Genomic DNA, 17,971 nt, shown 5'->3' with positions numbered 1-17,971 from the left:
TTTTCCGTGAAGTTTGACCCCTCCCACTGTTATGTTTATTGTTGTGCGACACCTATTGATCCTATGAAGCTGACCTTCAACAACACTGGAGTTATCATGTCCTGGCTGTTAAACCGAGTCATACTTGGCCTTTACCTAGAGCTGGGCGAGATAAGATTTTTTCATATCACGATATGTTTCTTTCCTTTCAGGCGATAACGATATATATCACAATATAAGCCAAATAACTATATTTGTAAGATTTAAATGTGCCGTTGCTCACAAGTAAAATGTGAAATAATCAGCAGCTTGTTTTAATTTAAATATTTATTTCCCATAATAAGTTCAACAGGGCAGATGTACTTAAGGAACATGAGACTTCAGTTTCAGATAAATAAAGGCAAATATTGCAAACTGCACAAAAGGCAGCCGCTAAAGCGTTTAAGTTTCAAAATAGAACAAACAAACAGACTAAATTGTCAATTCCACTTAGAAACAAAATATTAATTCTAAAAATAAATCTTAGTTTGTTTTACAGAAGAACAGACAAAATTGACTAACTTTTGTCAATATCAAATAAAGTGAGAACTAAAAGGAAATTCTCAATCTCTCCTTGTTGTATAGCTTAGCTTTTCAAACAGTTTTAACAGTTACTTTAGTCTGACAAAAGCCGAATGACGAATCAGCGCTTTCAGTCAGAGATTGAGCATGCACCGCTTTATTGTATTTCCAGACTTGCTTTCGGCACAATTTACAGTGCGCGCTACTCTCTGTTTTGTCAGACTTGAAATAGCGAAAATACCTTCACACTACTGAACTTCTGTGGCCCTTCTGTTCGACAAGCTCTCCGGCATTGGAACCATCATCTGTTTTTCTTCGGTAACCTTCGCTCACGCTCTCGGTTCATTTTTCTCTAGTCGGCAAACTCCTTTCCTTCATTACCCGGGCTGCACGGCTGCAAAACAAATACACATGTGCGCCTTTGGCGCTTGTGCTGCACGTAACAAGTCACGTGGCGGACGCTGTGGCTGTGATTGGTTCGACTCTGCGCTACTTAATTTGGATTGGCTGTTCTGTTTTTTTTTTTTTAAGAGGACAAGAGATGAGGCCTATCGCAATAGTTTAATTTTTCTATCGAGAAAAAGTTATTTCGCAATACATATCGTTATCGTTCTATCGCCCAGCTCTACCTTTACCTCTACACTTTTCAGACTTTATACATAGATTTGACCTTCATTGGCAATAAAGACCCTGAAATATTAGTAGCCTAATGTGCACACAGTTAAGACTATAAGGAGAGATGTACCAGTGCTGCCAGTGCCTGACTCAGGATTTTTTCCCATTGTGTGACCTATTGGAAAATATATAAAAGCAACAGTGTTTCTGTGAATTCACCAGGTAACAGGATGTGGAGCCTTTTGTCTTTTTCACTTGTATCCATAATTTTCCTGATAACTGCTTTGATCCTTCGCCCATATCAAGGCTCTTACTGGGGCTGCTGGTTTGTGGTTGGCTATGAGCTCTGAATACGCGGAGCTTTAGCTGTAGGTGTCAGAGTGATTTTAAGGTTTGATTATGTTTGTTGTTGTGAGGTTTTCGTTGTTGTGCCTTTGCTGTTTACTTTGGTCACAGCTTGAGGACATTTCAGTCCCTTTCTGTCCACGGGGATTTGGACACATCTTTGACTGTGTTGCCAAAAAAGTGATGCATTCAGTGTATGTTTGGTGGTGTTTGTTTTTTAGTAGATTCTGCAATGAAATCATCTAAATAATGTGTATAATGAATAAAATCTAATCTAACGTGTGTTCACAGCAGGGCTGTTTGGTCTGGTCTTCCTCTTCGTTGAGTGCAGACACAAACACTCTTTGGAGATGTAGTGTTGGCTCCAGTTTAACTCCAGTGCTGTTCCTCCATATCGTGAACATGACCACAGTAAACAGACTATAGGTGTGAAAACAGCTGTAAATATTCACTTTGTCAAATCAAGCTTATGTTTTGGGAATTTCATTTTGTCTCAAGTCTGTGATTTAACGATAATGAAAACAAAGAGTGAAAATGAAACCTGATCTCATCAGTGATGTGGATGATGTACTGTTGTGTTCAGTGTGGCAGTGATGCACTTGTTGCCGTGCTGTTAGCCATCAGCTGTCTATTCTGGCTGAAGCCAAGAGAAGGAAAAGTGTTGCATCAATACAAAGGTATTTAGAGATATTGATGAACTTATATTCACAGTCCAAGGAACAAAAGGAAAGTGTTCCTGGGGAAAAGCAGGATGAGTCTAAAAACAGTGACTGTCATTAACTGTGTTACTTCAGTCAGCAGCTGAATGATCACTGCGTGCTGCTGTGCCTCTTCATACTTGCCTCAGGCTCATCACCACAGTAGAATTTCAAACTCAATTATATCACAGGGAAGATGTTTACCTCTGCAACAACACCAGTGTTGGTGAAGAAGTCATTTCTTAGTCAACTTGTTCATTTTCACCATCGATCGTGGTGATACATTTTACAACCTACTAATAAATAAATGGATGAGCAAACAGCACAGTACCTGACATGTAAATATTTTCATTATTGTAGAAGAGTTGTGAAAATTAAAACTGTAGTCATGCTAAAATATAGAAGATATCAAATGTCACTGTCAGCCGTACAGCTGGCTAAAACAAGATGACACGTTTGAATAAATTACTGTAAAAGTACAAACTTGTCACCAACATCAGCCTGCAGCTCTGCAGGCCTGAAGCCCGTCTCATTGGTCTTCTGTTCACTTTATCTCATGCTCAGTTCAGCTGTGGTCCACCCACTGCTCTGCACATGTGGTTCTTGCTCCAGGACAGTAACAGTAACAGACTAAACAATTTAAACAATACAATATGTTACAGATTTTACAAATTTACAAAATCACACTAATATATACAGATCACTCAATAATAAATATCAAGGACTAACAGAGGTGAGTATAAATAAATACCAAGAATATTGAGAAGAATATTACAGAGTAGGAAAGAGCGTGTGCAAAAAGGTAACTATGTAACTATTGCAGTGTTTACAGTGTGTTAGATGGAGGAGTTGTACAGGGAGATGGCCACGGGCAGGAATGATTTCCTGTGTCGTTCAGTGAAAGATGTTTAAATGTCCGAATACTGGAGCGTATGCATTTGTTTTTGTGTGAGGGAACACAAGCAGTGGACATACTGAGGATTTCCTGTGCAGCTTTGGGTTTTGTTTGGATCTACATCTTCCTGTGTAAAGCAGAAAGATCCAAATTACTTACATGTCTGTTTCTCGCCCCGTTTGAACCTCTAATTTGCTATTCTTCACATTTTTATATGAAGCAGGAAACCGTTCCATTTTGTGCCTGTGGATTTTCAGCCACTTCACTTATATGTCCAGGCTTTTATCTGGCCCATCCTCACGCTGCCCCTACCCCACAGCCCTTCTGTCAATTTAGCACAGAGTCAGAATTGTACAACTTCAGCTGGTTCCAGTTGCTTCCAATGTTTCTCACGTAGTTGACATTTGGAAGCCAACTTTCCCACTGACATCCTCAGGTGTAGACTGCTGTGTGTGTGTGTGAGCAGAGACACACACAGAAACACACTGCGAGAGTGCACCTGCAGGCTCTCTATGCATCTACCTCTGTGTGACTCCAAAGTCAACACTAAAGTTTAAAGGCTTTGCACTCTGTGGCATTAAAGCCAACAATGGAGAAACTCGCTTCTTATTATTTCTCGTTGGTGACCTTGGATTGCTGACATTTTGTGGTAGGTGCTGAGTGCAGGCGGGGACCGCGGACTGGAAAGCCATTTAGTTACATACAGATCTGGTCATGTCATTTCATAGTGAGGGGAGTCTGACCCTCTGAGTTCAGTACAGTAGCAGAGAGAAATCTCAGAAACTTTTTATCTTTATAACTTTAAGCTTACGTTTACTTCTTCCATTAGTTACTACTCAGATCGACTGGTTTTTCCATTACAGCTGATTACCACCTAATGTGCATGGTCATCACCATAGTAACGCGGCCGAGTGTCCTGTGACGTAATTGGTATACGACACAAACTGTACAACAAAGGTGGAGGTGGAGGCGACGATACACCTGCTGCTCGCTCTGTGGTTTTTCGTCACACTCGGGGACCACACCGTTGGTTTTGTAGCCATCTCCCTCGTCGCCGGATTTCAAAAATGGTGGTTTTGATTTTCGTGAATGACACTCTCTTATGACTCATCGAGTCCACATCCTAATCATCCACATCCTCATCATCCTCATCCTCATCATCCTCATCATCCACATCTTGATCATCCACATCATTAGGGGTGGGTTTTCATAATCATTTATCGATCAAAATTGATTGTCTTGATAACATCCACATTCATTAAAATCCTGAATCGTTTTTAATATAAATTTATTTTGCCCGAAATGCCAGAATCTCTGGTGAAATCTCACAAAATTTCAACAACCACCAAACAGCTAAGACAGTAAATGAGAGCAGGTACACGGATTCTGCACAAGGACGTAAACACACAGGGCGACCCGCGGATCAGAATCAGTGAGATGTTGCCTTTCTCACGGTCGGGCTGAAAGCCGACAGCTCGCTGATTCTGATCTGTCGGCGGGTCCACGCTTTGTGTTCACGCCCTTTTGCGCTGATTCTAAAGCTGTTAGTTTGATCTCTCTCAAACAATATTGACCGAACCAGCAGCAAAAGAAGATCCAAACTACGCTTCACATAAACATCGTCATGAAATCACTCTGACTTTTCCTGTTTTGCTTCCACCACGATGCACCGCTCTCTCTCTCTCTCTCTCTCGACTCTCTCTCTCTCTCTCTCTCTCTCTCTCTCTCTCTCTCTCTCTCTCTCTCTCTCTCTCTCTCGACTCTCTCTCTCTCTCTCTCTCGACTCTCTCTCTCTCTCTCTCTCTCTCTCTCTCTCTCTCTCTCTCTCTCGACTCTCTCTCTCTCTCTCTCTCTCTCGACTCTCTCTCTCTCGACTCTCTCTCTCTCTCTCTCTCAGACTCTCTCTCTCTCTCTCTCTCTCTCTCTCTCTCTCTCTCTCTCTCTCTCTCGACTCTCTCTCTCTCTCTCTCTCTCTCTCTCTCTCGACTCTCTCTCTCTCTCGACTCTCTCTCTCTCTCTCTCTCTCTCTCTCTCTCTCTCGTCTCTCTCTCTCTCTCTCTCTCTCTCTCTCTCGACTCTCTCTCTCTCTCGACTCTCTCTCTCTCTCCACTCTCTCTCTCTCTCACTCTCTCTCTCTCTCTCTCTCGACTCTCTCTCTCTCTCTCTCTCTCTCTCTCTCTCTCTCTCTCTCTCTCTCTCTCTCTCGACTCTCTCTCTCTCTCTCGACTCTCTCTCTCTCTCTCTCGACTCTCTCTCTCTCTCTCTGTACTTCAAGAACAGTTTCCCGTCTAAAAATCTGTTTTCTTCATTAGGCTGTTCGCTTGCTTGTTATGCACAAGTCTACCGTTGTTTACAGCGCTGTCGGCCGCTGGTTTTTCTTCCCTTTTACATTCTTCCGAAAAGAAAACCTCATTTCTGCTGTTCAATACTGAACAAATTTAAACTTTTTAAAATTATGCAAAATGCAAAACGCTCAGCCATGTCTCTAATAAAACCGCTGTAACATCAGAGGTAACGTTCATATGTTGATTAATGGTTTTCTTTCGTTTTTGATGTACTGCAGTATATTTTTATAAAATCCCAGGCCAGGAAAACCACCTTCATGTTTTTCTGTGTTTTATCTTCAGCTACTTTGACACAAAGGCATCTGCTGTGACCTCACACCTTTGATAAAGTCTTGCGTGTGTCAGCTTCCTTTTTATAGATACAAAAATATGTAAATGTACTGATCTGAATTATAAAATTTCTGACTGTCAAAATTTTTCCAGATTCAAATCGAATTGAATTGAATTGAATCGAATCGTGGATCGAATCGATTCGGGACCTTGTGAATCGGAATTGAATCGATTCTAGAAATCAGTGACGATACCCAGCCCTACACATCATCCACATCATCCTCATCCACATCATCCACATCCTCATCATGCACATCCTAACATCATCCACCTGCAGGCTGAAATCCCTGATCATCAAGATAAAAAGTCTGCAAAATCCGAAATAAAAACACCTGTAGGGCTGGGAGCGAGCAAAGCAAAGAAACACAGCAAAGTATGTTTGATGAACCAAGCGTAAGAAGTTGTGACTCAAAGGAGGGGAAAGTCTCAGAGTCCATAACTCTGCAGGACACATCAACTGTCCCGGTAAACGGTGGCACGTCCACCACCATGACGGTCCAAACGCGGAGTCCCGATGAAGTGACAGCTGACCGGGCAGAGCTCATTAAGGCGGACAAATTCATTCTCCCACTGCTAGGATTCAATGAGAAACATAAATCCAAACTGTTACTGATTTAAAAAAAAAAAAAAAAGTCGTTTAGTACAAATGATTTGTTGGCTTTGTTGGAGCGAGCGTTGAGGAGAGCGACCTGAAGCAGAGCTGACAGGCTGACGTCATCAACAGCTGATTGACAGCAAACAGCTGGAATGAGGACGTAGTCTCCTGGTCCCCACAGCTGTGGAACTGTGGTCCTGTTTCCTTTTACATCATGTTGATAGCTGGATCTGTTTGCAGTGCTTACCTGGGAGGAAGGTAAACTGGTGGAGGCAGTGTGATGCTTTGGGCTGTGATTTGTCTGGAAATCTTAGGTCCTGTGATTCATGTGGATATTATGTTGACACATACTGCCAACCTAAGCATAGTTGCAGACCATGTAACCATGGTGTGGTGGGCTGGTCTGTGGCACGGCTGCAGTGAGGCTGACACACCTGAACTGCATCAGCTCGTCACGCCTCCCCTGCCTATAAGAGCGAGCTGGGTGCTGAAGGATGAAGTTGTTGATGGTGTGTGTGGCTGGCAGCTGCAGAGCTGTGAGTCCTCTTTGGTTTTAAAGACGTTCAGCTGCAGGTTGTTTTCTGAGCACCAGCGGGAACAATTCTCTATCTCCACCCTGTGTGCTGTCATGTCGACATCACCAGAGATGGTGGTGTCGTTGGTTGGTGTGCAGTCATACAGGACGTACAGTAGGGGGCTGAGAATGCAGCCCTGTGGGGATCTAGCCTCAGTGGCAGTGGGGCGGCTGGTTATGTTATGCTTAATATGTATTTTTGTATGACATTATTTATTTATTTATTTACATTACTTCTGGAAATTTGGAAATCATGACCAACCCTTCTGTGTTTACCACAAGCAGCTGGACTAATGTTGCTTTTCTAGTACCGATACTGATACTAGTACTAGCACTGATACTGGTACTGATACTGGCACTTAGGGCTGGGCGATATGGCCTAAAATCCATATCACGGTATAATTTGAAGCATGTGCGGTAATGATATATATCGCGATATATTCTTTTCTTCTGTATAACGTATTTTCCACATTATAAGGTGCACTTAAAATCCTTTAACTTTCTCAAAAATCAACAGTGTGCCTTATGTATGATTTCTGGTTGTGCTTACTGACCTCGAACCGATTTTTATGAAGTACACGGCGCGCAGAAATCTGTCAAAAACTGTTTTAGTCCGACTTTGGTAAGCTATGAAGCCGCACCCCTTGATGGATTGTCAGAGCGTTACGGCTGCCGTAGTCAGGAGCCTCGCGGAGTAATCTGGGTCCTAAACTCCGTCTGCTTCAGGTCCCAAAGTCAAACGAACACTGCAGCATCACTGAGAGTTAAAAACGGTCTAAATTCTTTCATCTTTAATAAAATGATCAGCGTTGCTGCTTTACCAGGTGTAACAATTAAGTTTAACATCCAGGCATCCATGAAAACAGGATTGATTAAATTCAATGGAGTTTGAAGTTAGCAGGAAGTTAGCTTGTGCATGATATAGCACAGTGGTTCCCAAACTTGTTTTGCCAGGCCCCCTTTTTACAAGAAAAATGTTCGCCCCCCCCACCACCTAAACCCCCCCCTGCACAAACACATCCTCCAAACACACACACCCATATTTTGCTCCATTGCGGTTTATTTCACACTGCAAACATTTAGTAAACAATTAAGCAAATACAAGTAAACAGCAATAAATTACAGGCAGTAATAAAATATACTACTAACTCTTTTACGCTTCGTCCACACCTACACGGGTATTTTTGAAAACTCAGCTGTTTCTATGCGTTTGGGCTTTTCGTCAACACGTAAACGGCGTTGCGATTCACCGCGGAGATTATTTAAAACTCCTTTTTGCGTTACGTGTGGACGAGGATTACAGAGTTCGTCACGCAACGACAAAGGTATGTGCCTCTTTTCACGTCACGCTGTGTGCCACGTTATTGTTTACATGAGATGAATTGCAGAATGGCAGACAAAGACAAATTAATCTGACTATCTGTTAATCTGACTATCTTCAGGTTTACACACGCAGTTACTGTCCCTGCATTTAGAAAGGCAGAGGTGTCACGGTGTAATTATTTTACGTGTAGTTGTTTTTTCCTGTGTAATAATTTTCAACATTGCTGTCAATACATTTTTCAAAAATGCCTCTCTGTGCAAAATGGGTTTAAACACATAAACAGCTGTGGGATCCTGTTTGTCCCTGATTTGAACCGGGGAACAAATTACGGCAGGATCAGCCTGATATTATTTGTATCCGCTGTAACTTTACTGCATAAAGAGCTAACATGTCCAAAATGTCAGGAGTAGTTAGTTATTACAAAGAAGTGTTTGTGAACTAAAATCAAGAATGTGGGATCCTGTTTGTCCGTGATTTGGAGAGCCCAGCGCTGCTCGACGCAGGGAAACTAATTTTGCAGGGGAGACCTACCTTGGCACTTGTGCAGGTGAAGCCAAAGGGAAGATATGCTTCACCATATTTTCCTGTCTTTGGCTTGGAAGGAAGTTGGTTTGGAGACATTTTTGGCGATGCTTCATCTCCTGCTTTGCGTTTGTGTGGGAGCCCCGTCAAAAACCTGTCCACAGTGTCCAAGCGCTCTTCTTTTTTTTTTTTTTTTTTTTCACCGCGCCCCCCCTGCAATGGCTCTGTGCCCCCCCTAGGGGGCGGGCCCCACACTTTGGGAACCTCTTATATAGCATGTTCTGACTGAGGGATTTCTGACAAAATTCAAACATACAGCTCTGCTGTCACTTCCAACATAAATGAAGACAGAAAACTAAACAGCAGTGACGTTTGTAGGGTTACTGAAGTTGGGCTAGCTGGTATATAATGATGTGCTATGTGATCGCTAGCAAAACAGCTACGTTAGCATAACATTATCACAGTGAAGCTGGAGGATGAACGCTAACTTTTTTCCACTTGATAAAAGTTAACGTGAGGGTTCCCGATGGTTAGGGACAAATGCAATCACATGGCAGGATGCTGTAAACGGACCAAACTTCAGTCAGGAGAACAACTGAGATAATCCATCCACAATACGAGGTTAGTCATTAATATACTGCAACAACATGGGAATAGAGCAGCTGTGATAGAATACAGCATTAATGAATCAATGGTACAGAAGTGGAGGAAGCGCAGTTTTTGGCTTTCCCCATATTCCAAAACTGCTTCGTCTCTTTGCTGTTACTGTCGCCTGGCATAATTTGCAGATGATATTGCTTACAGCTGCTGCAATGCTTTCGACCGAAACAGGCGCAGCTTGATGACACCATCAACATGCGCTATCGCGGTAGAGCGGTACAGTCAGAATCTCTACCATTGGCCAAATTTGTATCATTTCTACCGTATACCATTTATACCGCGCACCCCTACTGGCACTGGTACTAATACTGGTTTGGGTACTGGCACTGATACTGGTACGTGTCCTGGTACTAGCACTGGTACAGGTACTGGCACTGATACTGGTACAGGTACTGGCACTGATACTAATACTGGTACGTGTACTGGTACTAATACTGGTACAGGTACTGGTACTGGCACTGATACTGGTACTAATCCATAGCCTAATGATCTCACTTCCAATTATTTCTGGTTGATACAGTCAGATCTGTTTTGAGAAGTGTACCTGGCAGTGATCAGTTCCAACACAAACATCAGACTGTTCAGTTGAGCTGTGTTCAGACCTGATCGTTCATCCTAGTCTAGCATATCTGAGTGTTTCAAATAGCTTTAAATCATTTTAGGATGTTTGCCTTTCTCAGTAAATGTTCAGTGCAGGAAGCGTTGTATTTCAGATAAGTCAATGATAGTCAGAGCTTGTGGTCTTAAGTAGCTGTTCAAAGCTTGGAGATGTGTTTGGGCTCATTATTCTGTCTCCGTCTGAGTCCTAAGTTAAGTTTGATAAGTGTTAGTCCTTCCCCACAAAGATCAAACCTGAGGGTGGAGTCCTGCTTCTCATTTATCAGGGTGGAGATGATTCACTGCTGGTGAATGCCCCCATTTCTCTGTGTATAATTCATTGTTTGCCAATGTTTTTCACCCTTATATTGATTTACCCACATTCACCTTTAGTGTGATTCATCAGGATACACCACACCTAGCACTGCCATGTGTTAGCCTTCCTCCGTGTTTCTCCTTCTCTCCATGACATGATTGGAGTGTTTTTATTTACTGAATTCTGTGTGTGAGAATTGTTCATACAGTTGCTTTTCTGTCTCTCAGTGAACAAAGCCTGATGTATCGATCCTCTGATAGTTTGGTCTGCTGTTCGTGCTTTAGATACAAGTGATCCAGTTAGCACAGTATACTCTGCCCTCTTACAAACCTCTAGTCTAGCCATGATTTGATGCTCTGTGCTCAGAATATGACTGTTCTGATGTCATATTTCTCCAGTGTGGTGATGCTACCTGCTCAGTAACTTTGGGTTGGGAGCTTTAAGTCGATCAGCTGGGTGTCATTTAAACATTGTTTTGGTAGAAGAACCCAGCTCTATGAAAGTGGATCCTCTCTACACAGGACTCTGCATTGTTGCTTCATCTGAGTGCTGAATTATTAATTTTACACATAACTTTTTTAAATGTTTGTAGACAGTCAAACTTCCCAGCTTTTCCAGGATTTAAATACACTGTAAACCTTTTTAACAACACTGTAGGAAAAAGTCTGCCTATAAACACGTTAATAGATCGATATGTTTGGTCATACATCAGTATCATATGTGTTGTCAGTTTATATTCAGTTCTAATACAGTTCAATATAAAAATCTAATATCATGTAATGTAGTGTAATCTAATGTAAAAATGCTCATTAGTTTTAGTAAGGCTGTCCTGAATGAGTTATGCTGTGCTATAATTATCCAGTCGTTGCAGAATAAGTTACAGTTACAGTGATAACTACTGCTTCTGACTTTGTTCTTATTTCATGGCTGCTTGGATGTTAACAGCAGGTCAATCAAAAAATGCTTTTTAATCCTGATGAGGTAAATGGACTAATGTTCCAAACCTGCATTAAAGCTACTATATTCCATGCATAGACTTGTCCACATGCATCCATCACTGTGCAATTCTCCTCTTCAGCACCAAGGACACCTTGGCATTAGGCTCAGAGGAGTCAGGGATCGAACCAGCAGCCTTCTGAAAATGAATCTTTAGTGTATTTTTCCTGTGCATGTGGTTTCAGGATGCCCTCCTGTGACTCATTCTGGTTCTTTTGTTCCATTTACTCACTGGAAATGAGCAGACCACACAGACCTTGCCACTGCTGACCCTTAGCTGAGCACATGCAGACTTATTACACAGTTAACGTTTGCCTGAAGGATGAAGACTGCACACAAGCCATCTGAAGGAGAAAGTCTGTCTCTGTCCTTGCAGAGCCCACACCTAATCAGTCAGTTCCAAGGCCAGGATTCATGAGAGTTCATTTTAAAAAAAAAAAAACCCTGTGAGCAGATGAAACCTCACCCCCACCGTCCACTGAGAGGAGAGGACATCACCTCTCCTCTCGCTCCCAACGTGAATAAAACAGATATTCAAAGGGACCACGAAGTTTAGAAACTATAGAGCAAAGCAAGGCCTCGACAGAGACGAGGTGACCAGTTTCCTGCTGTGCTCACTGTCACAGCCTTGATTCTGAAACCAACCCTTACAGACGAGGGATAAGGATACTGCATTGTTCCACTGATGCTCACAAGCCTGTCATGTCTATTAATTTCCAATTAATAAGTTTTTTCCCCAAGTACTGACTGTCTTTTCCTGTTCCTGTTTCCAGCTGTTTGAGCTGCTCGGCCCAGAGGGGCTGGACATGATCTCAACCCTTCTGCAGCGAAGGGCGGCCATTGTTGACTCCCTCCTCCGCATCCAGCCTGACAGGACTGTTTATCCATCAGGTAAGGCCCGTGGCAGCCATGTCACCTCAGGGGTGGAAATAGTCATGGAAGAAGACTGTTAGAAAGAGAAGTACTGTGTTCAGTGCGTAGTGTCCTAACATGACTGCATCCTTTGGATTTTATTGCACTGTAGGGACAATCCTGCACAGTAAAACTAGCCTAAAAGGGAGAAGCTCATTTTATCAGTGAGGGTTAAACACTGGAGTTTCAGATGTCCTTGGTAATAACCTGCACTTTAAATGTATCTGAAGTGTAAGGTTACACAGGCACCATTGCTCTGCTTGCTGTGACTGACTGTAGTAGTGTTAGCAACAAAGGCTAACAACTCTGATGCTGTTGCATGTTGGCTGTATCGGAGAATACTGAGACATTAGCACTCGACCGTAGCACTGTGTAACAAAGTGCTGCAGTATTTCCCTGCATGTGTGGACTGGATGGTTGTTATTTATTTAACCTGCTGTGTGTGTGTGTCCAGCTGACTGTGCCTTCCTCACCATCAGGGAGTGAAGCTGGGCGTGTTTAGACGTTGTTGTCAGATGATGATGATGATTCTCAGAGACACAGATGATTGGTGCTACATTTGAATCTACAGTAGACCATCTTAGCATCTTTTCTAACTTCTTATCATCCAGCATTAAGTCTGCTTAATGTTCCTGTTGATAACAGTTCATGCACGGTTGCTTCTAACTGTCTTTATCTGGTCGAAGTTTTTCATTTCATTCACCATGCGACTGGTCCAACATGCGACTGGTCCAAAATGCAGTGGTAGTCACAGCCCTGACCTGATTCCCTAACAATGACTGAGAACTGAGAACATTTCTCTTTTTGTCTGTCAGCTGCTCTGCACACTGCAGGTACTCCACTACATTTATTTTAGTTACTAATTATCATGTCAATCAAACTATAAATAACAAATCAATACTGGCAGCTGCCAGTGCTAACCCTCAGCCTCCAGGCTGTACAACCCTCAGGTGGCACCAATCCCTGAAAGTTGTAGAAAACATAATTACCATAATTACCAGTATCAGTTCAAATGGCCAGTAAGAACACAAAGTCATGATAAATCTATAAAGCACTGAGACACTGTCACTTTGTGTTATTGGCTTTGTTATGGTGAGGACTACAGCTGGACCGTTAGGCTTTTGACTGATAATCTACTCAACCTTAACATGTTAGCATGTTAGCATGTATGCCATAGATATAACATTGAAGCCGAGTTACTAGAGCCACTAATCAGATGAGCTATTACATGTACGTGTAAGTTCATTTCATCCACCCCAGAAGGTGTGGTTGTTTATAAGCCACTCCTTTTTGACACTATGTTTGCTGAGTGCTCATTAAATCAAAAGATTAATTAGCTGTTGATATTTGACCTCAAACAGGCAGCGTGGGCTTCATCACAAAAGAACTGATACATCTGTGACATCAACCTGAAAACAAATTGACAAGATTTACAGAAGACTTGACCTGAAACCTTCAAAGGTTTCAGTAGACACGCCCATTGTGTCAGTTTGGGTCGTTTCCTGAGTTAAACTACACCAAACTATACTGCTGATGTAACTGACATGGTTGTTAGTGCGGACACGAACATAACATGTGTCTTTCCAACCCCATGAGGAAATCAGTACAGTCATTTTAGTGTTCCTAAAAAACGTTTTACTCTGGTGACCCGGGGAGGTGATTGTCCTGATGTGGTAACCACAAATGATTATCAATGTCAATTGAAATAATACATTTAATTCAGTTTCAATTTTATTTATACAGCGCCAATTCACAACAACAGTCGCCTCAAGGCGCTTTATACTGTAAGGTAGACCCTACAATAATAGATACAGAGAAAAAGCCAACAATCATATGACCCCCTATGAGCAAGCACTTTGGCGACAGTGGGAAGGAAAAACTCCTTTTAACAGGAAGAAACCTCCGGCAGAACCAGGCTCAGGGAGGCGGGGCCATCTGCTGTGATTGGTTGGGGTGAAAGAAGGAAAACAGGATAAAGACATGCTGTGGAAGAGAGACAGAGATTAATAACAGATATGATTCAGTGCAGAGAGGTCTGTTAACACATAGTGAGTGAAGAAGAAACACCCAGTGCATCATGGGAATCCCCGGCAGCCTACGTCTATTGCAGCATAACTAAGGGAGGATTCAGGGTCACCTGGTCCAGCCCTAACTATATGCTTTAGCAAAAAGGAAAGTTTGATCAGGCTTCAAACTTTCATGATTAAAAAAAATCCTACGTGTCACCAGAGGCAAACATCATTTATTTAGCTTTAATTTATGAATGTGTTCTTAATCAGAGTGCAGTCGTACCTGCTTTCTCATTAGAGAACATGTGACCCAACAGTGATTATTCTCAGTCATTCGTCAGAGCTCTGTGTGAACACATCTTCTCATCATGGTCATTTTGACCCCAAACTGCAGCAGTCGTGTCAGGAAGGAGTGTGGAAAGCTTTCAACACTTCAGCTCTGGCCTGTACAATGGTGACAATTCAAACATGGAAAACCAAAAAGTGAATGAAAAATGATTCATGAATGAAATTAAAAGTGTCAGAGGATGACAGTGTGAGGAGCCTACATGATGATGCTGTGGTTTAAAGGAGCCTACACCGCCTGCTGCTGTCACATTCACTAAACTTGGTCTCTCACACTGATGGGTTTGAAGAAAAGGCACTGATGCATGCTGCTCATGCTCAGCAGATGGTTTCACTGAAACAGCACCATTAATATACACATATATGAACCAGTGGAGACAGCACAGCCTAACAGTACAGTTCAGACTAACTCTCACACACTGCATGAGAAGAGATGTGTTAGTTTCAGTTCAATAACAGTCTGACAGCAAGTGTGCAAAATATCTGTCAGTCACGTCACATTTAGATGAAGTGTAAATGTTAAAAAGCAAAGCTGTGGTGAAATGCTGCCAACCCACAGCTGGGACAGTGGTGGTGTTACTGGAACCCACTGGTGGGCTGATGTAAAGCCACTGTACTTGGACAGTAACAGAACACCTCGTTAGTGTGAAAACGTGACTCGTTTTACGGTGTTTCAGTTGTGATTTTGGTCACACCCATACGCTGTTTCACACGTCAGCCAATTTCGAAGAAGTCCCGATCAGCGTCGAAAATTGGACTCGCCAGACAGCTTTTGAGATTACTGTTGCCTTGACAACTGAGGGTGAAATCAGGAGGGGTTAAAAAAGGCTGATTAAATTTTCCACTATTTGCATGCCATCAAGAAGAGTGGGATTTAGTGCGAATGCCTGTCTCTTGCTGATTAGCTTTTTAAATTGCAGTTTGGCACTTGCATGTTTATCAAAGAGCAGATTCTCTCGGTGGCTCTTCTCCACGTTTCAGCGGCTGACGGAGGCAGCACCGTGTGAGACGGACCATTAAAAGACAAGATGGCCACACATGCAGAAAGTGTTTGAACAATTTTGGAAAGAAATATTTGAGGCAATCGTACCCAGTGTGGTACATTTTAATGCCCTCACACTTTGATGAGCTGATTCTAGGCTCCCGTGGGCAGTGGAAGCATCTGCCTGTTCCTGCGGTCTCCGTGTACACGGGAGGAACACGGGAGGAACACGGGGGGAATACGGGGGGAACACGGGAGGAACACGGGGGAACGGGGGGAACACAGGGGGCACGGGCGCTAACGTTTACAAAGCTGCAGTGTTTAATGGAAGGAAAGAACGTGGCAGAGGTTCACGTCCTAGTTGGATGCTTGCAGGGTGGTTAATAACAAAGTAACTTGTTACTAGAGCAGATTAGGTTTAACATGGATGCAAATGATAACCTTCTGTTTTAGGCTTCAATAATCAGATGCAGCTGACAGGAACATCGTGTTCTGGTTAATGTTGTTCTGGGTTTGAGAAACCTGAAGCTGAGTAAGGACATTATGTTCCCAACATTGGTTGCTGAGATGGTGACACCTCATCGAGGCAAGGAAAGGTCCAAGTATTTGTACATACCCAGAGGTAGCCTGCCAGCGTGTACTTTGTGTACAAATGCCTTGGATTTAAGCTTGTATGTACAGATGTAGTTCAGCAGGTGTCCACAGGATGTAGGAAGCTGTCTCTCTGACAACCTTAAAGTAGAGCTACTATATAGATTTTTTATATTTACGATATGTTTTTGATAATCTCTGTTTTAACTTCATATATCAGATGCAGCTGCCAAATAACTATATTCTGTAAGATTTAAATGTGCCGTTGAGAAACAAGTAAAATGTGAAATAATCAGCAGCTTGTTTTGATTTAAATATTTATTTCCCATAATAAGTTCAACAGGGCAGATGTACTTAAGGAACATGAGACTTCAGTTTCAGATAAATAAAGGCAAATATTGCAAACTACACAAAAAGGCAGTACAGCTAAAGTTCAGCAGGTTTCAAACAGAAAAAAGGACTAAATTGTCAATTCCACTCTAGAAACAAAATTAATTCTAAAATAAATCTTTTTTGTTTTACAGAAGAACAGACAAAATTTCAGACTAACTTTTGTCAATATCAAATAAACTGAGAACTAAAAATTCTCAATCTCTCCTTGTTGTATAGCTTAGCTTTTCAAACAGTTTTAATGTTACTTTAGTCTGATAAAAGCTTGTTTGATTTAAATAAATATTTCAATTAAAGATTGAGCATGCCGCTTTTCATTGTATTTCCAGACTTGCTTCAACAGGGCAGATGTACTTAAGCTACATGAGACTTTTTGTCAGATAAAAATAGGCAAATACCTTCACACTACGGAACTTCAGTGGCCCTTCCGCGTTTGACAAGCTCTCAAAATTGGAACCATCAAACAGACTTTTCTTGTCAACCTTCACTCACCATCAAAATATTCTCACCCCAGCAATCAATGTTTGAACTATTTTACATCAGGCCGAGACACAATTCACATAAAACCAGGACAATATCAGATTCAGGAGATAGCTTCTTTCCCAAGCTATCACTGTAGTAAATAAGCACAAAACAATTGAAACTGTTAACTTTAGTACTGTCACCGTCAATTATTATGCTACTCAGCGCTGTCAGTCAGAGATTAATGCATGCTATCCTGTATATATTGTACTTACTATTGTTTGTTTTATTGCACCTTTATACTTTACATTTATACTTATTATTAGCGATTTTTGCACCAAGGAACTTCTGGCACTCTGTTTTCAAGTACCCTGTACAATGACAATAAAGGCTATTCTATTCTATTCTCACGCTCTCGGTTGATTTTTCTCTAGTCGGCAAACTCCTTTCCTTCATTACCCGGGCTGCACGGCTGCAAAAACAAATACACGTGCGCCTTGGCGCTTGTGCTGTACGTAACAAGTCACGTGACGTGACGCTGCGGCTGTGATTGGTTCGGCTCTGCGCTACTTAATTTGGATTGGCTGTTCTTTTTTTTTTTTTTTTTTTAGAGGACAAGAGAGATGAGGTCTATCGCAATAGTTTAATTTTTCTATCGAGAAAAAGTTATTTCGCAATACATATCGTTATCGTTTTATCGCCCAGCTCTACCTTAAAAAGAAGACAATGATGCTCGTGTTGCCTTGACAAGCTTTCACACAGCGTCCTGAGGCCATAACCAGAACAGAAGCTCACAGACGACGACCGTGTGACAGCGAGCAGACACGAGCTTGGCTGATTCAGGGCTGTTTGCATCATTCTCCATGTCAGCAAGCCCAGCAAGAAAACAACGTGAATGTCTGCTGAGCCACTGGAGGCCTGCACAGTC

The 17,971-nt window shown here is 42.1% G+C and overlaps 1 protein-coding gene across 4 annotated transcripts in view; it reads left to right on the top strand.

Annotated features, from left to right (window-relative positions):
* Positions 1–17,971, top strand: part of ascc3 (activating signal cointegrator 1 complex subunit 3) — a 146,178-nt gene that overhangs the window by 8,996 nt on the left and 119,211 nt on the right. For all 4 annotated transcript variants that reach the window (XM_039619361.1, XM_039619363.1, XM_039619362.1 and 1 more), the window contains exon 5: positions 12,126–12,243. In XM_039619361.1, coding sequence (XP_039475295.1) covers positions 12,126–12,243 — 118 coding nt within the window. The remainder of the gene's footprint in view (positions 1–12,125; positions 12,244–17,971) is intronic.

The sequence above is a fragment of the Oreochromis aureus genome, linkage group 11 (genome assembly GCF_013358895.1).
Source record: "Oreochromis aureus strain Israel breed Guangdong linkage group 11, ZZ_aureus, whole genome shotgun sequence".
NCBI classification, from domain to species: Eukaryota; Metazoa; Chordata; class Actinopteri; order Cichliformes; family Cichlidae; genus Oreochromis; species Oreochromis aureus.
The sequence above is the reverse complement of the archived record's forward strand: the minus strand, read 5'-3'. Positions and strand labels throughout refer to the sequence as shown.